Genomic DNA, 25,038 nt, shown 5'->3' with positions numbered 1-25,038 from the left:
AAAGGTATTCTTGAGTTAGATATCTGCGAAGTTTAAGTAAATGACTATGATTGGTTGAAAATGTGCGCGAAAGTATGCCACCTGGTAGTGAAACGGAATAGTAAAAATACGCGCGAAAAAAAATTAAAAATTTAACAGTATCTAGTTTGTATCAATTTTTATTATTTTATTACTTATTTCTCAAATAGTATATTTCTAATTACTGTTTATAATATTTAATACACATTAGTATGTTTAAAAAATATCCACTTGTAGTAGAAAAAATGCAGTAGTCATTTTAACACATTATATGTACTATTACAAGGAGAATATTAATGCCCAATAATTAGATAAATTAAAACTAATATATTAGGAATTATCATATTAAATGATCTCTTACTCTGCTATAGCAGAAAATAATTTCAGATACATACATATGTACTTATTTACATACATTTATCAACAGTTCATCAGTAAATTCTATAAATTTGTAGAATACACGTGCTCTTGTAGTTTGCAGTGTTTAAAATTAAAATTATATTTTTCTGCAATTATTGATTTCATTTTATTTTATTCTATTTCATTATTTCTGATTTATGCATTAATTATAGCGCAATTATTATAGATTCAATCATTCAATATATGATAAATTCTAACCTTAGCTTTAATTTGTATCGTATATCTGTAAATAAATTTATTATTAATTACATGTTTGACATTGATCTTTCATAATGTTTTCTATTTCTCGTTTCCTAAATAAGTAGTTGCTTTTGATAATAAACTTCATGTTTCCGCGAGTTTATCAGAAAAAGGTTATGCTAAAAGTTTGTTTCACTCAATTAATTCGTACACGAAATATGAGTATGTTTATCCAATGCCTGAATCCTTTAATTGGGACTGCTAATTGGGAGGAAAAGGATGAAAATTATGATTATCATCAAGAAGTTGCTAGATCAGCATTTGCTGATATGTTACATGACCATGAAAGAGTTAGTACTATATATTATATAGTTTTAAAATAAGTTTTTACTTGTGCTGTTTACAAAATATTTTTATAATTACAGAATCAGAAATATTACCTAGCTCTTAAAGCAGCGATTGAGAAAAAACATAAAGATGGAGAAGAAGCTAATGTACTTGATATAGGAACTGGAACTGGTTTATTGTCAATGATGGCTGCAAGATGTGGAGCAGATAGTATAACAGCTTGCGAAGTGAACATTTTCACAAAAATTACTATGCATTGCATTTATAAATTAAACAGCTTTTATGACCTGGCGACATTTTTTAGACTTTCACACCAATGGCTAAATGTGCTATAAAAATAATTCAAGAGAATGGTTTTGAAGACAAAATTAAATTAATACACAAGCGTTCCACAAAAATGACTATTGGAAAGGATGGTGATATGATAAAAAAAGCAAACATTTTAGTTACTGAAGTATTTGATACCGAACTTATTGGAGAAGGAGCACTTTCTACATTTCGTCATGCCCATGAAAATCTCCTTGAAGTATAATCTCATCTTTAGTTAATACAATTTTGAATAATATCATTTAATATATATATGCATTTTTACTTTATTCAAGGAAAACAGTATTGTGATTCCACATACTGCCACCATTTGGGTACAAGTAGTGGAGAGTCCAACTGTATGCTCATGGAATACAGTACATCCCCTCCGAAATAAAAGTAAATATTTACTAAGTATCCCATGTTCTATAAAATCTTGTTCTGGAGCAGCTGCAGTACATGATATACAGTTAACACAATTTCCTGATAATGCGTTCAAACCTTTATTACCTCCTCAGCCTATCTTTAGGTAAATATATGTTACATATGTATGTAAATTGTTCAAGATTAAAAGACCTATTAAAAGGTCAAAATATAAAATGAATATTTTAGGTTCGATTTATCTGGTAAATCAACTCTATTATATAATGAAAAAAAGTGTTTGCATGTAAAACCAACTACAAATGGTACTGTACATGCTATTTTTATGTGGTGGGATTTAGTTATGGACGTAAATAATGAGGTATGTAATCATTATTTATTAAAAGATTTTAAACCTATCACTAAATAGTCTTTATGTAGATTCTGTTAAGCAGTGCTCCAGTGTGGGAACATCCAGATACAAAAATTTTAGAAAATAAAGGTTTCAGTTTGCAAGAAATATCAGATGCAATACCCTGGAGAGATCACTGGATGCAAGCTATTTACTATTTACCTGTTGAAACCTTAGTTACTGTTAACAAAGAAGTTAGCCTGATTGGATATCATGATGAATATTCATTATGGTTTCAATTAATGAATGAATCAATGTAAGCTGCTTTAACGATCTTATTATTTTGTTTTAGTTGTTTCACTTTTTTATAAGAATAAATACAAAGTCTTGTTTGCAGAAATGAAGCACCAGATTGTGAGAGACCTGTTTGCAGCTGTAATGTACATGTAGCTTATTGTAGAACTCGTATAGGACAATTAAATGATCATATACGAAATGAAAAATATATCAAAGCTCTAGAAAAAGAAGTTACACCTGACACAGTGTGTTTATGTCTTTCAGACGGCTCTCTATTGAGTCTTGCAGCTATTCAATTAGGTGCGAAAAAGATTTTCATCTTAGAGACAAACTTTTTGTCTCGGAAATGTATCGAAATGTTTGTTAAAACGAACGAGCTATCAGAGAGAGTAGAAATTGTTGAATCAGTAAACGATTTGCCTCCTGAAAGTGCAATTAATTTAATTTTTGGTGAACCATATTTTATCACTTCAATTGTACCTTGGGAAAATCTTTACTTTTGGTATCTAGTATCAAGATATTCACCTCAAATACAAAGAATTCCAATCGCAGCAACAATAATGGGCGTTATAGTTGAATTTAAGGATTTGCATAAAATACGAGCACCTCTTGGAGTTTGTGAGGATTTTGACTTATCTATTTTTGACAAACTTATACAAGTAAGTACAGCAATACAGATTATAAAATGATGAAAGTTTAATTTTTATAATATTTAATTGTAATGTTAATTTTAATTATAATGTTTATAGACATCAAGTGATAAAAGTGATAGTTCTGTAGAAGCTCAACCATTATGGGAATATCCTGCCAAAGCATTAAGTTTACCTTTTGTTATTAAAAAATTTGATTTAACGCAAGATGTCAATAAATGTGAGAATGTTAATATTTCAGAAAGTGTACCCATTTTAACGTAAGAGTTTGTGGTATTTTATGTTAATGGTTATTACAAAGTCGTGTTTACATTTTTTATATTTTTTGTTAATTTAGAAGTGGAATGTGTAATGGTGTAGCCTTATGGGTTGATTGGCAATTGAATTCCGAAATCACAGTATCATCAGGACCTACTGCCGAAGTACAATTTGGAAAGCGAATATCATGGGACCCATTTACAAGACAAGGTGTACATCTATTTAGGGACATAACACATGTTACACAACAAAGTACTGTTTTATGGTCATTTAGCTTTGTACCACGATACGGAAATATTACATTTGATTTTCGTATCTTAATTAATTAATTAATTAATTTTTTGTGAAAAAATATGAAATAATATGATATAATATTTATAAAAATATACTTCCAATTAAAAATTTTATTGGTTCGTCTTATTTACCTCTTTATTTATTTTTTAGATATGCTTATAAAAATTACATATTATAAAATATTCTTACAAAAACTATCATATAAAAAATATTATGTAGATTCTTCTGGCAGTATACGTAATTGCTTAGCTAGTCTTCGTCCTATTAGTTTTGGATAAGCTTTCTGTTTAATTAGAAATTCTTTACTTTGATGAGTTACAGCACCATTTTCTAGTTGAAACCTAAAATTTTCATAATTATATTCTCTTTTTATATAAGATGTAATCTTATGTTACACGAATAGAAATCTTGCCTGCAGAGATAATGTAAAGGTCCAAGCATTTTATTTTTTATTTCTAGATCACCTTCTAAAATGGAAAGAGCAAATGCACCAGTTTCAAGTGTAGACAAACAACCTTCAGTTGGTTGTGTTCTAATAACATATTCACTTGTTGGAATACCAACTAATTTACATGTTCGTAAAACACACAGTGCTGGACTTGAATGATATATTGCCTGTCACAAACAGCTTCTCCTTTATTCATTTTAGTACATAAATTGGCTAAGTTACTAGATACACTACCTTTGCTTGTGGCCAAGTTCCATCTAATAAAATAAGATTATAAGGTTTCTGTTCATTAATTCCAACAGGATTTAATTTATCAAGTGCTATAGCACCCGGAGATGGGTATAATAATATAGTATCTTTGTCATTTAAAATTTCAGTTAAGCCTTCATGTTTTGAAAGTGGAAACTTTTTTCCTCTAAAATAAAAGAATGCCATAGCATTATATATAACTCCAAATTTTAATATTATACACCAATATTTTAAATAGATCACCTATAAATTACACATTTTCCAGGTTCTAAACCAAGAGCAAGCATAGGTGCAGTTCGTAAGCAACGTTTTGCTTCAGCTGGATGTTGTAAAATTATTATTCTTGATGCAGGACATACAGGATGCTTTGGTAATCCCGGACACCAACATACTGACACAGGCCTTCTGTATATAACGCATTAATCAATTTTAATGGAATCAAAATGATATGTGAAATACATCTACATACAAATATATAAAATTGCTTAAACATAACCTAATTTCATATTTACACGTACTTGCATTGCGAACACTTATCTCTTGTCTCTGGAGGATCAGGAAGTATTTCTGATAATTCTTGCCACACAGTTTCTTCATTCATTCTAGTTATGATCTATAAAGATAAAGGAAACGATCAAACAACTTAATAATTGATAGAAGTACATGCATAACAAAAGGCGAGATAGTATTGATAGTATAAAAAAGTATATATACATATATATATTAACGTTATTGTTTATAATAACATAATAGTTTCTTTAATATTAAATATCAATAAAACAGCAAATTAAATATATTCTATAATGATATTTCTTTTTACAACAAATAATTTCATATTTTTTTCCTATTGAATAATGAAAGTTTAAATTTCTTGTCTCTATAGAATCGATAATCGATAGGATAAGAAGTAATGCGAGAATCGCAAGCAGTTCAGCTACCGGAAAGTTTATTAAGTTTGAAAGTGTCGGTTAAGAGAGCCTTGCATTTTTATTGCCAAAAAATTAAACAAAACGGTGAATAAAGCAGTGTAAGTATTTTGTATTCCATGTTTTTATTTCTTTTTAATGGAATTAGCTTCTGTTGCGTCCAGTTTTTTGGGCTATAGTCATTAAAGCAATGATATAAGATGCTCTTTAAGAAATTTGGTTTGTAAGCAAACTGTATCTTATTTCATAATATTTAATATTTTATTTTATAAATATTTATGTTTTTTGCGATTATAATCATTCAGAAATATGAATTAAAAATTTTTCTATGAATAACAAGCTAAACTTAATTGAAGAGTATATTCTATTCAGTTTAATATTTCATTATTTATATATATTCTAACAAGTACTTCCAAAATTTTTGTTTAGGCCTATCGTTAGCCTAGAAAATCTTTACAATATTTAAACTGACGGTTCATTGCACGGTTTTGGGCGGAAGGAGTCACTAGTTGTACCTTGACACAGGAATCTTGCTGTTGAAAATTGTGGCGGTAATGGTAAGTATAATACTAATCATTTATACGTATCGACTACATATTGTTTGTGCATGATTACTAGTTTTATTTAATCCTGTTGCGTTCTTTCAATTATTGTCGATCCAAGCGTATTTTTCTATCGTTAACAAATTCCTTAAACTTGAGGAACATATGAAATAATTGTTACTGACATACGTGATTTTTTATTTTAATTTTTTGATAGAAAATTTGTTAAAACTTTTTGTTAAAACAAGATTAAGATTCAGATATAAAAAATGTAGGACTATAGCAGGGTTAATTAATATTTGTAGTTCAATGTAGATAGCTAAAAGTCCTAAAGGAAGTTCGAAAAATTTTTAAATAGACTGCAAATACTTCGTAACTCTGTTATTAGCTTGAAAGACAAAATTTTTATCTATATATATATATATTGTTACGTTTCGCTATCCAAATTTTGAAATTTTAAACAATGTAGTAGTCGCTGCCACCAGAAACAGTCTAAGGACTGTTTCAATTAGATATTTCTTGTTAGATTATGTAGCGTTGATCGGAGTTTAGGCCACTGGTCAACAATCTCCACGTTTCGGCTAACCTGCTATGTGCAGGAATACTAGCACGGGAGAGGATTGTTTGGAATAAACAATTATATTATAAATAATTATTACTGGCGGAATTAATGACGAATTATACTAATCATTGATATTATTTATTATTTTAATTATTAATTATTAATAATAATTAAAGTTGACTCACCTGACGTTGGCCTCCGCTGATGAACGGGCAGGCCGCTGGGGTGATTCCGGTTTTACAAAGATCGACACTTCTATAATTTTTCGTTTTAATCTTTATTTAATTTGAACAGTGTAAACAACAGTGTGTCCGGACGTGTTTAACAGTTCGAAATTCTAACACAAAAACTTGAGCCAACTATTGTTTTAATTCTAACTGACTAATAACAATTATTTTATAATTCGAACTGACTAATAACATTTATATCTCGTAATTCTTAAACTCGAACTGGAACGAACAATTATTCTCTAATCCTAACTTAAATTCTAATTAAATCAACTGAACGAACTGATATCAGACTCACTCAAATTCAATTGAACGACTAACAATTACTCTCCTTATTTTCGCTAAATTCTCCTGAACCAACTAATCACAATTGCTCTATCCTATTTCTTTATTCTAACTGAATTACTCTTCTTTAATTTCGTTATATTCTCCCGAACCGCTAACAATTACTCTCTTACTCTTTTATTCAACTGGTAACGATTACCGATGAAAGACGTTATAAACTATATCAAGGTCAATTACAAGAAAGTAATTCTCTGTGATTGCTATCTTATTCTACGTTATGTCGATAACGTTGGTAACGACACTAAAATGGTAAAAACACACGGTTATGGTTTGATTTCTGTCTTCAATTATTTTATTTTTCAATGATTTTTTGTAATAGAGCGTGACAGGAAAACTATCAAATAGGAAATGTTTAAATTCGGATTTTCGGAAAATAAACAGGATGAAGGTATTTTTATATATTTCACTTCTCTATAACTAATTAAAATTCTCAGCATCGAGAATTATTTTTGAGGTTATGCTTGCGTTATACTTCCGTATATATATAATTGTTGAACGCGATCCAAGTTTTCGTTGAATTAGTGTTTTAAAGAATAAGTTTATGAAGAAGAAATGAATAGAACTATTATTTTAGTGAAAGGTGAAGATACTAAAAAATCAACACTCAATTGGATACCTGCCTCAAAGGTGGAGGTATCGGAATTGGAATTGCAAATCGAGAACCGATATGAACCTAATGATTACAGAGAATGTCTGTTTTTTCCGGATTGCAAATTAAAATTAATTCAACATGAAAAGGCGTTACACGATTTGCAAAAGTATAATTGTACAAATATTTTAGAGGCAGAATCGCAACATTCTGATCGTATTCCCGCTAAATACGAAGGTAGACTATATTTAATTTTCCTTAAAACAATATCATTTACTTTCTAAAAAAGTTTCGTCATCATTAACGACAGTAAAAAATTGTTGAATTGTTCGATTTCTTGTATAAAGGTGGCTTAAAAATCTGGGAGTGCAGTTACGATTTAGGCCAATACTTATTAAAAAATATCGAATTTCAAGATAAATTTGTTTTGGACTTAGGATGCGGTACCGGTATTATTGGTCTTATTGCTCTTCTTAAAAATTCCATCGTTCATTTTCAAGATTATGTTCGTATTTATCATGATATGTTCATGATGTGGCTTATAAAGTTGATTTTACGATTAATTACCATTACAGAATGTAGAGGTAATTAAAACTGTAACGATCCCGAATGTTCTATTGAATTTTGAGGATCGAGAGAGCGTATTAAATAGGTGTCAATTTTTTTGCGGTGATTGGGAATCCTTCACAAAATTGCGTGATTCTAACAATGGGGATGAATTCGTAGAATACGATCTGATTTTCACAAGTGAAACAATTTATGACCCCGATAATCATAAAAAATTGTATGAAGTTTTCAAACGTAGGCTCAAAGCGAATGGCGTTGGGCAAGTACAATTATTATCTAATCTTGGTTTCGACTTTTATCAGAACACAATATAACATTGGCTCACGTGATATTCTTAGGTTTATTGCCGGTAAAAGTTATTATTTCGGTGTCGGTGGAGGAATGTGGCAATTTCAGAACCTAATAGAGGAAGATGCTATTTTTGACGTTGAGATAGTGTGGAGAAATACAGAGGGTATTTTTCTAAACAAGCAATAATTATATATATAATTTATTTATATATATAGTTTATTTATATAGTTTAAAATATATGTAATTATATTTGTATATTATATATATATATACATTTTTAGGATTACAAAGAGAAATTCTAAAAATTACAAGGAAGCAACAATCTTAGGTTGATTCAGAATTTATTATTCTAGAAGCATTATTCTTTTTGTAATTTGTAAAACAAGAAATGTTATTTAATAAAAAATATCTTTTCTTCTATTATCTAGGGAGATAATCTTTCATAAACCCATCCGTCATCTCCTCGATGGAGTAATACGTCGTCGATTTTTTCGTTTGGCGTAGGCCGTCTGAAACGAATTCTATCGTGTAAACGATCGCTTTGACCTTGCCAAAATTCTACGGAATGTGGAATAATGATATACCCTCCCCTAAAAATTAGATTAGATTATTATCGTACATGATGCGTTTTTAATAATTCATCGAATTACCAGCAGTCTGGTCTTTTAACTTGACCCTCTGGGAACTGCGCCAGTAATTCTCTTTCTTTCACAATAAGCGTCTCTCTACTCGCGATCACACTACTTTGTTTACTAGACATTGATCCTATTTGACTCGCATATGGTCGGGTTTGGAAATAATCATCCGAGTCTTCTGGAGAAGTTTTTACTGCTCTGCCTTCTATACGCACCTAATAAAAAAATTTGTTCAACATTTTCATTAAACATAATTTCTTACTTTAATAGTATAATAATATGCTAATAATTTGTAAACGTTAATTTAAGATAATATTTTATTTCTTCCTATAGCCAATGTATATCGGTATAATGTCTCTTACGCCTCGTCTCAAAGATTGCCAATAGAAGTACGCCGCTACATTTGAGTTTTGAGCCTAAAAAAATTGTTAAATATAGTATTTATACATATCGTTACAACCGTTGAAAATTGAAAATATAATGTACTTACTATATCGCAACCTTTTCTACTTTCGTAATTCGTATAAAATTTGAAACCATCGTTACCATAATGTTTTAGTAACACTGGTCGTATGGACGGAATTCCATTTCTGTAAAAAACGATATTGTAGGAAATATCTTATAATAGGCAATGCCAAGCGATTTATTCAGTATTACTTAGTAGCTGTGGCAAGATACATGGTGTTTGGCTCGAAAATTTGCGGGTCCTTGGAGGCTTCCTCGAACCATGCTTTAAATTGACCAATAGGCTCCTTGCTAACAAGTTGTTCCTCCGTAAAAGTTTCGTTTTTGCCTTTGTACCTAATTCGCATATCTACAAGAAGTAAGTAATTAGATATTTAGAAGTTTACCTTCAACTTCGATTTCGATGATTTTTTAATGCGTTGTAAAACTCAACGTTTTGAACTTTTTTTGTACTTTTTCCTATATAACTGTAGATTAGCTTTAGTTTCCGAGATATTCACGAAAGTTATCAGCGCTATTATAGAGAATTCTGCCTATAATTATACGTCTGTGGTAGTGTTTGCGTCAGTATTGGTTCTTGGTAGTCTTGTAGTGGGCAGGTATAATGATATAATCGAAACCTAACTTTTATGTTTTGTTTAAAGTATATGTAAATGAGAGTCGAGCGAGCATATACGAGACTGTACTATATTTTATAATTCAATTAAAAATGAATAACATTGATGTATTGCGTTTGGGTTTGGACTAATATTTTTAATCTGGTTGTCGCAAAGCGGCCGGCTACGTTTGTGTGAAATAATAAAAATTTATTCTTTTTGTAAAATAATAATATCAATGATAAAATAATATCAGATGTCCATGAGGTTTTTAAATTCGTCCGATCTTCGTTTGTAAGCAGAGAAGTGCTTGATAATCAACGTGCTTGATACGCTGCAGACATAATTCGTAGAATTATTATAATTCACTATTATGTCCGACAGATTTTTACCGAAAACTATCGAAAGTATTAAACTTCAAAATACTGATTTCTACAATGCATTCAAAAATTATTAAAATCGACGAGGAGGGCATTGTGAATAATTACCAAAAAATGTTTGCTTTAAAATCGTGAGAGGCTTTCGTTTAAAAGTTACGTAAATGATAATAGAAAGAAATTCTCTTTTATAATAATAGTTACTTTTATAATATACGAAATATACTTTTATAATAATTACAAAAGATAAAGTTATACCTCCGATGTCAACACCGAACTTCGCATCTGCAGTAAGTTTTGAAGATGACATGATGCCGATGCTACTTAGAGACACTTCATACGCTAAGTGTTGGAAAAATGTAAGCTTAAGAATAACAGATTATGAATAAGTATAACATCGAACAATCTTATCAAACCGTGGAAAATATACATAATATCAGAGAAGTAACGGAGCTCATATACATTGTTTTTGTTCCACAGTACAGTGCTGTCTCTAGCGGTCTACTACTGAAGGTCCTATTTATTGGGTTGGCAACTATGCAGATTTTGCATTAGGTGGTATTGGCAACCCAATAGTTCCACCAAAATGAGATATAATCGCTATTGTTTCACGTTACAAAAGCTTTACCATTACGGTTTTACAGAAATGTATACTTTTCTATCTGAGATAGACAAATGTAAGAATAATATAATCGCGTTATGTTTTATGGTTTAATCATCACAGTTGACTGTATGGTCTATGGTAAAAAGGTTGTCGATAATCAATATCAATGGTTTTTGTCCGTGATAGAAAAAGGTCTGTGCCGGTAACTACACAATGGCAGTTCATAGAACTTGTGGACTTTTAGGATAGAGTGCACTGTATTATTCGGCCATTTACTTTATGGTAAGACGAGTTTCTGTGTGTTGTACAGGTAGATACTTTATGCAACACTATAGAATTTTATTAGATGATATATAAAATCATTACTGGTATCAAATGTCGTTATTAAAAACACATTTTGTGACCTTTCAAGAACACTATCGTAGACATAATGTGAGGCAAATACATGCAAATGTACGAAGAGAAAAACATAATTAAATGTTTATGTCACGATGAAAGTAAAATGACATCAAAATCTAGTTTCATATTTTAAGGATATAGGATATAGTATATAGTATAGTATAGTATATAGTATACAGTGATTTGTTTTCTTTTGTGTTTTATCTCATAATAAAAATAAAAGATAAAATCAATAATTTGTTAATTACATATAATAATATATAAAAGTAATAATTTTCATTACATCTCCTCACGTTTTTCGTACTACGGTTGTATAATGGGTGTATAAATCGGATATTCTAGGTACATACCTATACTACTAAAAATCATGTAAATAATGATGTTTCTATCGAGTATAATACATGATTTGTTGCATATTGGTATTTCTCAATTCTCCAATATAATTTAGGAAATTGATATTTATTATTAATTCATTGATTGTACCAATAATATATTATCCTCGTATGTTTCGTAAAATAACTTGTGTTTTACGTTCTTGTAGTTAAAAAATGTTTCACCACTTTCTCTATAGACAAGCAGTAGGTCACTTGGAATATTTACTGAAACATTTCCTCATACAGTTATTACTAAATTACCAAATTAGCAAAATATCATTGGGAACACCATACGATCCATAGTTTCATTTTTATACGACGCATAATTTAAATTTTTATATAAGTAGAATCCATAGAAAAGAAACTTTTACATTTCTAATAGGCCAGGATAAAGTATTTGTTCCAAGTTTTTATTAGCAGTCACGAGACACCGCAACGAGACTTAATTAACTTCTTGAAGGTAATAAACTGTTTGAAGCATTGGGATTGTTGACAATACAATTAAAGCATTCGTGGAAGCGGCACCAGTCGATAAATAACTGGGAAAGAAAGAGAGAGAGAGAGAGAGAGAGAGCCCGGTAGGACACGCGAATAGTATCGGAAGGTGAGATCGTGCCGACGACGTCGCAAAAAGCGGATGACGCCGGTATTTTTAATGGAAAGCCGAAGGCAAGTTGAATAGAACAAGCTTTTGGGTAGGGAAGCGACACTCAGTTTCTTTGATCAATAATGAAAGTTCTCTCTGTCTCGGTTTCACGTTCTTCTTCGTTTCACTGTCTTCTTTGGCCCCGAGCTATTGGCCCTCTTTTTCTCTTTCTTCCACCACCGATCTTCTCTATCTTATCTTATACATTTTTAACCCTTATTCCGGCTTCCCCTCCCCCTTCTTGCGAAGGAGGAGGACGAAACGGTGCACGAAGGCTCAAAGCGAAAGCCAAGTTCTAACAAGCCTCGAGCCGAGCACCCAACGCTGCTGGCCCTCTCCCTTAAATAATCCACTCCCCGATCCATTCGTACGAAAGCCTTTTTGTAAAAGCCTGGATAGCCATCATTCAGCGGGGAGAGAGTCTTAAAAAATTTGGGACTTTCGTCGGTCTCTTCGCTCGACAGAATTAAGGATCGCGTGCCTGCCGATGGTTGAAATTCGTCGGGAAATATTTCGACATCGGATTAGATGGTCGTCGAGCCTCTTAAGCTGCTTCTTTGATACATAAAATGACATTAGAATATTCATGGAACCGAAGTCGCGGTATTTACTTACATTTTTTCGGCAAGGGAGAAGTTGAACGTGAAAAGTAAAACAGTAGTCGTAACAGTAGGTAGAGGAATTAAATCCAGATTGATCGGAAAATACTTCGACACGAATCGGATGTTCGTCGAAGGTTTCAAGTTGGTTTCTTGATATTTTTTGCCGTTAGAAGATGATAGATATTTTACATTGTTTTAGAATCTATGTTTTTACATGCATGTTTGCATTCGTATTTATATTTTTTTAGCAAAGGGAAATTGTAACACGAACGTAAGATAAATGTGAGAAGAAAGACAGTAGTCAGCGGAATTAAGAATCGTGTGACTATAAATCGTTAAGATCGGTCGTAAAATATTTCGTTATTGGACTGGACACTCGGCGTAAGGACGAAAAGCCGAAGATCCAAAATCTAAGCCGATTCTCTGATAGTTCTTTCTTAGTAAATTGTGATTCAAGTGAATTTCTTAATAGTCTTGGAACTGAATTCGTGACGTTTACATCTTTTTTATCGGAGAGAGCAATTGTACGTAAAAATAGCGCGAAATGTAAGAGAAAGGACAGTGGATATGGAAATGGGTATCTAAATTTTGAGCTTTCAAAGAGGATGCGAAAGATGTTTCTATTTTATTTTATATTTCAAACTAAATAAATACCGGGAAAGAATATACAATATGAAAATGAATATAAAAATGATTCAAGTTATTAAACTAATATTCAGATACATGTTCTATCATTTACGACGTTTACTCAACCGAGACGTATAAAAACCCTCCAGAACTCTTTAAACAGGACATCGAAACATCAATCCTTTTCAACGTCGATTCAAAAACTTTAATTAGTATTTACGGATCGGTGCTCGTGGAATCGTCTGAATGTTTCCGGCGCCATGACTTCGGCCCTTGTAAATATTGTAACAAAAAGGACTTCCGTTTCTTCCGCGATGAACGAGCCCATTGTGGCTGGTTTCCTTTGACATTAGCGAAAAACGAGGGAAAGGACGGGTTTCTTGTCTTCTTCGACCTAATAAAAACCTCAAAAAGATCGGCGAGACTACCATCGTAGGCTTCTCGTCCTTTCTTTCGCGGCTTTCTTTCTTTCGTTTCTTTCCCTTGTTTGCCACTGTACCTCGGTCAAAAGCTTACGGAGAACAGAGGGGCTCGGGACACGGATTAGTGTCCTTGCGTAGGATCCGGGTACGCTAAGCAAGCGGTGCGCACGAGGAGGACGAAGTATACGAGAGGAGGGAGGACGAGAATTCGTACAAAGCGAAGGGCGAAGAGGAAAGGGGGGTGGCAGGGCGCGGAATAATGCTTAACAAGCCGACTTGAAAGGACGGCCGCCATTTTGAGTCAATACTTGAAAGTCTTTGCTCATTAAGAATATTTTACGTCTCCCTCTTCCAACGGAATCACTACCCTCCTCTGGATCACCCACCCCCTTCACTCTCGGTTCGACTTTCTTTTTCCACGTTTTTTCATCCCCTATCCTTCTCTCCTTCTGTACCGCGAGTCCATCCCCCCGATAGGAAGGGAGAAGAGGAGGGGGAGGGGGTGGGAAGGAGGAGGCAAGCGGGTGGTTGCACCCTCGAAGATGGAAGTTATTTACGCGGCACTCGGAGCACCCTCCACCATCGCAACCCCGTAACCATTCCCTTTCCTCGTCGCGTTTCTACGCCGGCCTCCCCCTTTTTCCTTCGGTAAGACGCAGCAATACTGCTACCCCCACCATTTTAACCCCCGCGCTTGCTCCACTCTTTTCTTTCACCCTCGTTCGTTCTAGTCGCAGTTCCACCATAGACTACCGATGGCCAGCGCAACCCCCTCAACGCGAGCTAAGGGAATTCCGACTTTGCCGCTGGGCCCACCTCTTCGTCCGACCCACCTCCTCGACCCTTTCAACCTTCACCGTCGCTCGCTCGCTCGCTCGTTCTCTCGTTCACCTCCGCCTTGCAACTTTCCTTCGTGTAATCATCGTCCCATTTCGTGGCGTTTTTCCTAATTCCTACCCAATTTCGCTTTTAGCATTTCAATTTATGGCCGCGAACCGATTTGTTAGACGTGCCGACCCTCTTGGATCGCTGGATTACGAGAGCAAGGGAACGACGAGAAATTTCGATGGATAAAATACACCCGCTCGGTGAAATGTTTCTTTTTTCCACCACGTGTTCTTTCTCTTTCCTTTCGTTATTAAGGGTGAGGTGAGCGGGGGGGGGGGGGCAGTAACGTTGACGAATTCGACTCGCGTATTCGATGGAAAAATTGAATTTAACAGAGAGAGATTTGTATGGAAAAGGAGAAGTTTGTCTTCGTTTATTTTTTAATCTAGAAGCTTAGGACTCTTTGATTGATTGATAGATTCCTTTTTTGGTGTTATCTTAAATTACATTTTTTGAATTAAACTTTATCGGTCGTATGTCATTTTTGACGTGACATTGCAATTTTATTGGGAAAGCCGTGTGTCACGTAGGCAGCGACAAGATCGAATAAAAATTCGATTCAGTAAATTATATACAGTGTCATCCAAAAATAGTAACCTATTTGATTTTAACGAACGTTCAAGAAATATTATAAAACCATTTTAATACGCGTCCTTACAAATGATAGATATTTTGTTTTACATCAGATTAGCAAGTGTATTCCATTCAATAAAATCTCACGGGTTTATGTACAATTTTTAGGTTTTAAGCGAAGATTTGCAATAGACTCGAAAAATTATGTTACAATTAATTATGTTCTTCTACTTTTATTTTATACTTACATTTTAAAATGGAGCATCTACTCTCAATTCGATCTTGTACAATCGATATGGATGATCGATATATACAGTATAACACAATGGAAAGATGAATTAAAAAAGTAACTTTCTTTCTTGTAAAATCGAGGTAATCCAAACGTTTTTAATTTGCCTCTAAAAATAATAACGTCGTATTACCAAACATTTTAGATCTTTTAACTTTTCAATATTTATAGGGTTTGCAATAAAACAGAAAGATATAAAGTATTCCTTTCAGGCAATTAAACCGTAACACCTTGTGCTCTTTCTATGCTAATTACGCGAACATCATTCGGATGCAAATGAGTAAATATAAAAACAATACAACAGAACCATTCCATGGCCGTAAAAAACAGCACACTGGTACTATTTTGTATAGCCGTTCGGCCTTTTAATTTAGCAATTTATGGCGTCACATGCCATCTCGTGTCGGAATGGTGTATAGGGGATGTTGTGTCAGTGCGTGGTCCGATGATTAATGGTTGCGTTCTGTACGGTGCCACTAAATTTCGAGTTACGACAACCGTGTATGGTACATACAATTATTCATTCAGATCTAGGTATATGCTATCGTCATTATTTGATAGAAAAGTATATGCTCGTGAAGTTTTTTGTTTCTCTATATTAATCCGTCCTAATTCACGAATTGAACTTTTATAGAGAATTAAAAGATATATAGAAGATAAGAGAAGATATAGAATTAAAAGATATATAAAGATATATAGAATTAAAAATTAATTTTAATTTTATATTTATATAAGAAAATTATCGAATTTAGGGCACTTAAATATTTTTTACTTAAGGCTTACGACGAACTATTTTTTAAATTTTGAAGTAAAGAAAGAAGATGTCGCTATATCTATGTCTTTTGTATGATTCATTTTTCCAAAAATATGGCTATCGGTTGTATAACGAGAAGATCCTCTACCGCATCATAGGAAACAGAGCTATACGAAGTATATGTATCCGCGTTGTAGATTGTACAAGTCCGCGTAAATGGCGGTGCAGTGTACATGAAAAAGCAGTATATTAAAATCTTGACCATTGGTTTTCGAGAACCATTAGCTTCCTCAAGGACATAGAGATAAATTCAAAACCAAACAGATATTAACACTACTTACAACGCATAGTTGGGAGACATTTTTCTTTTACTTTGTTCGTTAAAGTTAGATTACAATTACGATTAGAAAGAACCGTTTTATGCTCTTACAGCTACGTCGATAATACGCAAATTGTTTCTCGTGTTACTCTCGCTAGTAAAACATAGAAAATGAAAGAGCTTGCTTTATGAATAAGCTCATAAACGTTCGCGAAACCTCTTCCTTTTTCAAACAAAAAGTTTCGCTATAAAAGTAAAACTATGTTAGAATCTCCTTGGCTGATTGTACTATAAAAACTTTCGCAGTGCAGAAGACTTTGACACAAGGAGCATAATCATCAACTCGGTTCTTTACAACGGTAAGAAAAACGCAACAGTTCGATACGCAGCGGAACCAGTCCTCCTGTCTCTCCCTTTTCGCGACATTCGTTAGCCGTAACGAACTTTCCGAACAAAAAGGCTTGCGTGTCGAGTTTTTAAGTCATCGCGAAGGTATTTTCGCCTGCCAGGCGAACGGTGCATGAGAGAAAAGACAATGGGACCGATATAGCCGGGTGCTGGGCGAGGGACGGCGCGCGGGGGGGAGGGCTGACTGTAAAAATAAATCACGCGTGCAACGTCGTCGTTTCTCGCTCAATTGTATCAACTTTAACCCCTTTTATTGTATCGCTTTTTTTCCATCGTTCTCTCTTCGCCGTTTGACCGGATTCGCATTTCGACCCTCACGGTTTCTCTTTCTCCTGGTGGCCCGCGAGCGAGCGAGCGAATCAGGTTCGAAGCTCGCCCGTGCGAACACAATCGACCGTGCACGAACGCCAGAAAGCGCATATAATAAGCCATGGAGAGAGAGACAGAGTGAAACAAAAACTGGTCTCGCTAGGTAAAACAATAGAGGGGGTTCTTCGGTCGGGGAAAGAACGACAGAGGAGAGTAGAGATGGTGAACGCGCGAGCGAGTGAAAGAGCGCGCGCGGTTACCCGGCTCGGCGAGAAACAAGAGGGTGAGAAAGAGAAAGTAGAACCGTCGCGGAGAGCAACCCCATCGAACCGCGGCACGGCGTGTGTGAAATTCAAGAACCTGTAGCGTCAAGAAGAACAAAACGACGGTGCCAGCTGCACGGTGCATACGTTATTAGTGCGTCGTTTTGTCCTTTCGCTTCGAAATTTCAATATACCTGTATTGGCGCGCCGAAAAAAAGATCATCATAACTCGTGAGACGGCAGGCTGGCTAAGGCGCGAGAGAAAGAATTCCTCCGTTCCTCTTAGCGAGCTTCGGATCGTTTCTTCTCTCTCTGTCTCTTTCGTCTCTTCTATCTCCGTTGCCGTACGCTCCCTCTTCGTCCGCGGCACCCGAGAAACAGGTTCCTCTTTATTCGTCCTGCTTATTATGCAAGTTATTGTTTTCGCTGAGACACGAGAGCTCCGGGAGTGGTACTGGTTCAAGCGAAAGAAAAAAAGGAAACAAGTCCTCGAGTGATTCTCTCGTTCGTGCATCTCGTTCTCAAGGGTTGTGCGAAATAATTATCATAACTCTGTATCGGTAGTCTGGTTGAAGTACCCTCTCTAGCCTCTCTGCTGTTGCGAAAATCTCGCAGACGAGATTCTCGTGAGAAACGGGGAATAAATTCAAAAAAAAAAAAAAAAGAAAAAAAAGGAAAGAAAAAAAGAAAGGAAATATTCCTGGATGAGGAAAAGCGCAGGGAATTAATGGAGTGGTATAGGTATGGCAGGTACGTTAAAGTTCTTATATGATGATGGACAGTGGTCCATGGCGCAATATCCCTCGATATACGGTCGAATGCAATGGCGATCGATGGCAGATGTCCAGAGACGACTGGAAAGAGGATTTTTTTTGCTATGGGCTCCCGCGGACCCGTCCAGGTGTCCATTGTGGGTCCGAGCCAGGATTCTCAACCCTTAATCCTTAACCCTTTGGCCGCACGCATCCGCTGCCAAGCACCCATTTACCGATTCTGAAACAATGCCGACCGGACCGCACCCCGGATGCGCACGTTTATTAAGTAATGTCCCCCTCTGGTTTTGCGTCCGACAGCTGCCTTGCCAAAAAAACCACTGTTGCTTTTGTCTATCGCATATTCTCATTGCATCGACGACGGTTCCGTAAGGATGAAGCGCAAAGATCGTTACATTGGGTCGTAAGATTTCGCCTCGTACGAGCTCCGGTCTGTTATTATTCTTTGTGAGCATCTAACGATAAGTCGATATAGATCTAGATATGTTGGGTAACACCTTTTGTTAATATATTTTTTGCCAATGAAATTTAGCGTAATATCAAATGATTAGTTTCATTGTCTCGTCGATCTGCAGCGAGTTTAAGTCTGTTCCATACTGGTATCAAGTTTGAAGAATTTTTTCAAAGACCTATTTATTGTTTGTGTATAGTTATTTAGTTGGGGACCAAATGATTACTGTGATATTATAATCTCGTAGAGACGTTAAGTTTGAAAAATTTCCTTACACAAATCTATGTGGTTTTTTCTATATCGATATATAGCGAATGGATAGAATAATTCACTTACTTAATTTTAATTTTAATGTTTTTCCTGGTCGGATTCGAGTGACTTGTCTTCCTGACGCTTTGTTCAACCTCTTTTCTTCGTGACGTTTTTACCTTCTTTGTACGTACTTTCTATATGTAATGACGAGCGTGTAAGTACTTAGAGTCTTCCGTGAATTTAACTGATCGTGAAATTATTTTCTGTTCATCAATCATCGGAGATATATTTTTGCCTAAAATACTATGTACGTATTCCTCGAATACCCGTTGTAGTTTTATATTAATTTAAAGATAAATAGTACATATTTCACGCAAGTTGTGAAAATAAAATTTTCATGGTACAAAAAGATATAAGAATATAATATAACGACAGAAAAACCTAGTACATTTCACATGTTAACGGAAATATTTCTTAAAATATCACGCATGATATTACCTGTGCCTCCTTAACGAACGCGACGAATAAAAGATAATTCTCGAATAAAGAAATCAAGTATACTTACTTTCCTAAAGTTACCTTCTCGGTAGGTAAGGTTATACATCTGAGCAAGGTCCAGTTCTCGTACCATGAATTGCCATAAGAGCGAATTCGTATGGAATCTTGAAAGGGTCATGTGAAACCTGACCGAGTCCATGAGCTCACCCCACCACGTGGTCGACGAAAGGGTGGTCTTTGCCATTGGAACCAGTCCTACGTTCATGCAAAATGCAAGAGGCCAGTTTCAAAACGACCGGCCATCATATCTCCACGTTATTACGTCTCTGAATTATCCCCGAAGAGATAGTAAAAATCGGGAAACGAGTCACGAGTTCATTGCATTCTTGAAAGTCGTAACGAGCAGGGTAAACGAGAGGGAAAGGGACAGGGGAAAGTAATTGCTAGAGACGGCTGTGGAACAATCAAGGGAAATTGATTTCCAATGTTTCATTTAACGACTTTAAAGTGTCCGCTTCATTTAGAAAATCGCGTTCCTGTAACATGTACCGTGTTGTGTTGTATCGTGTCGATTTCTTAGAGGTGATTTCTAAGATTGCTAATTTTGCATTGTTATTTGAGTGTGAATATTGAGTGATTAAGCAATTATGTAATTAGTGAAGAAGAAAGATAAGTCTTCGCTTCGAAATTAATCGAATAGAAAATGAGTAACTCGTTAACATACAATTTTATGTAATTATATATCTTATAAAATCTGACTAGTTGAAATCAAAATTCTATGTAAAGTTGCTGAGTTGTTAAACTTGATTGGAAAATTTGTTGAACAGCGTAGAGTCTTTGCTTGCTTCTCGATGGTGTAGAAAGTTCAAAAGGGTTCGTCTTTCTAAAATTATTGTTATTACATTTCTCATTGAATTTTTATTCTATTTTTTGGTCGTTTGCTTTGTAAAAGAATACTTCGATCTTTTCGTATAGCTTAGAAACTTTCAGTGTCTAACAAGTTTAACATTTTTCTCTTATTATAGTATTTATATATCAGCATCAAAGAAACAACTCTGTGTAATTTCGTACCAGCTGATATAATTGCTTATTATTATTTCTTTCTTTAACATATTGTACGTAACCGGTATTGTCGTATATTTATTGAATAAATAAGATTATAACATTGCAATAAAATTCGTGGAATATGTAAAATCGAAATTGATCATTGGAGAAGGACAATCATTTTGGGACGATCGAGAAAATTCTTTTAACAAGCAAAAAGAAAATAAATTTTTATTTAAAAATTTTTCTTCACATCTTCCATAATAATAAAAAATATTTTATATGTATTTTTCAAATATAAGTGTCTTTTTGATATATACTTACCAAAAGTAAAATTATTATTGAACTTCTTTGATTTGTAGTTTTTTAATTTTTTCTCTTAATACCGGAACGAGAATTCGATTTCGAGAGATTCTTTCAGTAACATTGCGCCAATTAATTTTAATTAGCTAAAAACTTTTCGGTCGCCATTTCAAGACGATGACCTTAATCTCTACAGGATCAATTAGTCGCTGATTAATTTTCGCGAAGTATCCTCTCGGCCATTTCCTCTTCGATTGTCTGTGAAATTATCGCGCGTAATTCAGACCTCATAATGATCAGGTCGACTTTCTTCCCCTCGACTTCTATAAAGTTGCAGCCCATTCCAGTTCGCGCCTAATTACAGCTAATTAGGACGAGATTCGAAGGGTGACCCTCGGTTTAAGGTTACATATTTTTTTTGATAAAATTTGATACGGAAAAGTGAAGAGAAAAAGGTATGAATGGTAAGTACACGAAATTAACGTGTAAAAAAATTAGTGAAAAAATATTTTCGTAATTTTCAGATAAATAAAAATCACTTTCGATATACAAAACTTAATTAATAAATTTAATAATTTGAATTATATTGAAACTAATTATAATAGAAACTACCTATAATAGAAAATTAAAAAATCTAAATCTAAAAAAATAATCGATTATAAATAATAAATTTCAATAAATTACAAATTATTGATTCTACCAAATTCTTCTATTAATTTTTATGATTAATTAATGTTTTATCCACTTATTGTTCGATGATCGCTCAAATTCATCACACTTATCTTGATAATTTAATTCCTCTAAAACTACAGCTTGCTTTATCGAATATGAAAAGCGATGTCGAGCACGATTTAAAATATTCGTATTAATTATTAGATGATTTCACAATAAATCATATTTTACTGTACTGCCAGAAATAGATCGTTTCACTAATTAATCATAACGGCTTCATTAACAGATCAAATTTCCAGATTCCTTTCTAACTATGGCAAAGATCCAATTTATTATTTCAAAGCGTTTAAAGATTACGGTTAATAGATATTTCTTCAGAAATCGTTCAATTCCGTGTAGAAATATTTGAAAATTGTTGCAAGACGCGACCAAGATCTACGATAAAAAAGAAAATCCTGGTAAAAGAACCGAACGAACCAAGTCAATTATTCTGAATAATCTGAAAGAAGCGAATCTTAAAGGCAAACTGAAAACAGGGACAACAATTGCAAATGAGGGTGTGGTTGCTTAAAATGTCGGCCGCGAAATCGTCCGTTATCATTCTTTCTTTTGGTTCGCGGCTCCCGGGGGTTGGGCGGGGGGATGGGGGAGGTAGATCCCACCCACCCTTTTGTACGTCGAAGGTATGGAGCCATTGATTTTGAATATGTAATCTGAGGCATTTTATTATTCCATCGTACTTGGAAGTTGGGGAAGGGGGTGGCGTTCCTCTGTAGGCAGGGGCGGTTCGACCTCCACCGCCATCGACCTTCGTCCCTGGTCACAGTCGAACACAGAAGGAGGGTGGGGTGAAGACGAGGGGGTTTCGAGGGTGATTCGATTCTCTGCCACTACTACTACCACCACACTCGCAAAACCAACACTACCACTACCACCACCACCACCACCACACCACCACCCTCGAGTTCTTAACGCGTGATTGAATATTTTTTCGCTGTGCGCGATTGGTTCGTCGTACCAGTGGCAGGCAGAACAAACGAGTCTGGAGGAGATGGAGGGTGCTGGGGGAGGGTGGTTGGCGGTGGCTGCAGCCACCTGTCAAGCAAAAGAATCGCCATGGTAACCAGGCCCCGTCGCCATCGGCTGAAGGGACTCGTTCGACGAGGGGGGTGGCGACCCGGTCTCGCAGGGGTGCCCGCGGGGCTTATATTGAATTTTAAGGAAGTTCCTGCCGGCGGAAAAGATACATGCAGCCGTGGGGGTGGCTTCTCGCGGAAAAATGTATCCACTGGTTATCCACGATTTCTATAATTTTTATTCTTCATGGTGTTCCTATATGATCTGACGAAGTTCTTTCGTTCTCTGTCAGTGATACCTAATGGTCAAGAAAAATGTATGTTTTTATGCTTCCATCGAAGTCTATAACCTTTTATAATTTTTTGAACGATTATAAATTAAATAAGACATTAATATATAAATAAGACATTATTTCATTGCATTGATCGGATTGTGAGAAGAAGATTGGATATATTTAGTTGTAGCTGCTGAATCATTTGAATCATGTGCCAAGTATACACAGCAATATCATTGTGAAAATCGAGGAAGCTCGTCTTCCTTCTTCTGTAATCAAAGTGCTGGTTGGTAATGTTAAATCACTCTTACGATTGCGAATGTTCTATATTTTCAGTACTCTTCATATTTCTCTTTGGTTCCTCCTTTTGTTTTAAAAGGAACAATCTCCCGGAGGAGAGCGCTCGTAAACTTTGTACGCTTAGCTGCATGGACCTTCCAGTAGAATCAAACAAAGGGCGTGTACAGCTTTCCGCTATATTTTTCATTAAAAATAGAGAAAGAGGAGAATGCTTGGTTTTAGGATGAATATAATTACTTTTAGTAAATTAAAATCTTTGTCACACTTCTGCTTCGAAAATGTATCGGTCATCGTTACATCGCGAATTGTACTAATCACTTCGAACATTAAAAAGTAATTTAGTACGATAGATTTGATGAAGGTATAAATTATTACAACATTTCATATAGAAACAGTTAAAAGAAAACTTTAGTATATCATATGGTCAATCATGGATTTTCTATATTTTTCGATTTTTCATTTTAAAACTTCTCTTTCTGCAATATTCCATATATGTACATCTTACTTACTATCAGTGTACCTACAGGCGTATATATTCCACTCAATTTACGTTTTTAAATTCAAATTGGATACAATGGTTTCCATTATATTTCGGATACAACATAGTTTCCAGAAGCAGCGTAAGATACGAACAAGAAATATTTCGCAATCTCTGGAAAAATTCTTCTTCCGTGATATTTTCAATAACGCATTATCAAAAGAACTGCACGATACGTCGCGATTCATATATTTTCCTCGTTCATATACAAAATATTTTATAAAGTTTGAAAAAATGTCTACATCTTCCCAAATGAAGGGCCATATATTCCAACTCATTACATATGCAACATTCGTAGAAAAATTCGCCTCGTATGACGATACCGATACAAAATTCTCCTCGATTCAAAAGATTGAAACGCAATATTCGAACGATGCAACTCCGTTAAAAGGAAATCATCACCATTGAACCGGTTTAACCGTGAAGAAATCACGGTAAGACGCGGAAATTCACTGTCTGAATTCGCAGGCTCGGTCGCGGGTGTAGCAAGTGGAAAGAATTCACAGCCCCAAGGGTCGAAAGCGAGCGAGAGAAAGTGAGGACTAAAGAGGAGCTAGGGAGCGAAGGGTGGTGCTCGGTGGGAGTCGGAGTCGGAGGCCCCTGTAATGATCTTACGGCCGTGGTAACTTTTTTAATCAGCGCCCGGTTTAATTATACGGTCGATGAGGAAGGTGCTCGTCCTCCTCTTGCTCTCGCGTCCCCTTTCTACACCGCTTCGTCCGCTCCGTCACTGCCTCTTCGAGCTTTCCTCATCAATCCCTCGCGCAGACCCGGCCAGTCGTCCTAACTAGGCACCGACTCGCAAACAAGATTTGACTTATTGCGCCCGAGCGATTTCTCCTTCGTTCTCTTTTACCCTTCGCGGTGAACCCCGACAGAAAATTTTGAAATATTTTTCTGTAATTGAAATGTTGCTCTCGTGATCACGTTACGATCAAGGAATGTCGATCGTGATGATAGCTTCGTACGGTGGATGCTGTAAAGTAGTTTGCATGATATCGAGATGGCTTATTATCGATGGAGGTTGAAAAGTTTGTTGTACATGTTGGTTTTTAATCTTCAACCATTGCAACAGAT

The 25,038-nt window shown here is 34.9% G+C and overlaps 4 protein-coding genes and 1 long non-coding RNA gene across 6 annotated transcripts; 3 read left to right on the top strand and 2 right to left on the bottom strand.

Annotated features, from left to right (window-relative positions):
- The first annotated feature begins 456 nt into the window (after window positions 1-456).
- LOC126916383 (protein arginine N-methyltransferase 7) lies at window positions 457-3,596 on the top strand. 2 transcript variants are annotated; one of them, XM_050722135.1, is made up of 9 exons: window positions 457-968; window positions 1,044-1,193; window positions 1,271-1,492; window positions 1,569-1,801; window positions 1,885-2,014; window positions 2,074-2,300; window positions 2,370-2,940; window positions 3,031-3,191; window positions 3,269-3,596. In XM_050722135.1, the coding sequence occupies exons 1-9, from the start codon at window positions 765-767 to the stop codon at window positions 3,516-3,518; spliced, it is 2,148 nt and encodes a 715-aa protein (XP_050578092.1). In that variant the 5' UTR covers window positions 457-764; the 3' UTR covers window positions 3,519-3,596. The 2 variants fall into 2 exon arrangements, with proteins under 2 accessions (XP_050578092.1, XP_050578103.1); XM_050722146.1 differs by having other exon boundaries at window positions 459-968; window positions 2,382-2,940.
- Window positions 3,597-3,600: 4 nt separating this feature from the next.
- LOC126916426 (tRNA-uridine aminocarboxypropyltransferase 2) lies at window positions 3,601-4,847 on the bottom strand. Its single transcript, XM_050722238.1, has 5 exons — window positions 4,699-4,847; window positions 4,424-4,585; window positions 4,166-4,346; window positions 3,896-4,098; window positions 3,601-3,824 (listed from the first exon to the last, which is right to left on the bottom strand). The coding sequence occupies exons 1-5, from the start codon at window positions 4,779-4,781 to the stop codon at window positions 3,695-3,697; spliced, it is 759 nt and encodes a 252-aa protein (XP_050578195.1). The 5' UTR covers window positions 4,782-4,847; the 3' UTR covers window positions 3,601-3,694.
- Window positions 4,789-5,788, top strand: LOC126916449 (uncharacterized). The gene is made up of 3 exons (XR_007710560.1): window positions 4,789-4,884; window positions 5,064-5,207; window positions 5,536-5,788. It is a non-coding gene; the product is annotated as an uncharacterized LOC126916449 (long non-coding RNA).
- Window positions 5,789-7,002: 1,214 nt separating this feature from the next.
- LOC126921034 (histidine protein methyltransferase 1 homolog) lies at window positions 7,003-8,652 on the top strand. The gene is made up of 6 exons (XM_050732184.1): window positions 7,003-7,170; window positions 7,357-7,608; window positions 7,719-7,876; window positions 7,947-8,197; window positions 8,277-8,392; window positions 8,511-8,652. The coding sequence occupies exons 1-6, from the start codon at window positions 7,131-7,133 to the stop codon at window positions 8,555-8,557; spliced, it is 864 nt and encodes a 287-aa protein (XP_050588141.1). The 5' UTR covers window positions 7,003-7,130; the 3' UTR covers window positions 8,558-8,652.
- On the bottom strand, window positions 8,554-10,795 carry LOC126921039 (pyridoxine/pyridoxamine 5'-phosphate oxidase). Its single transcript, XM_050732197.1, has 6 exons — window positions 10,561-10,795; window positions 9,522-9,678; window positions 9,355-9,454; window positions 9,227-9,280; window positions 8,880-9,079; window positions 8,554-8,819 (listed from the first exon to the last, which is right to left on the bottom strand). The coding sequence occupies exons 1-6, from the start codon at window positions 10,610-10,612 to the stop codon at window positions 8,654-8,656; spliced, it is 729 nt and encodes a 242-aa protein (XP_050588154.1). The 5' UTR covers window positions 10,613-10,795; the 3' UTR covers window positions 8,554-8,653.
- Between the last annotated feature and the right edge of the window lie 14,243 nt (window positions 10,796-25,038).

This window comes from Bombus affinis, chromosome 1 (assembly GCF_024516045.1).
Source record: "Bombus affinis isolate iyBomAffi1 chromosome 1, iyBomAffi1.2, whole genome shotgun sequence".
Classification (NCBI taxonomy): Eukaryota; Metazoa; Arthropoda; class Insecta; order Hymenoptera; family Apidae; genus Bombus; species Bombus affinis.
This window is presented reverse-complemented; position numbering and strand designations above follow the sequence as displayed.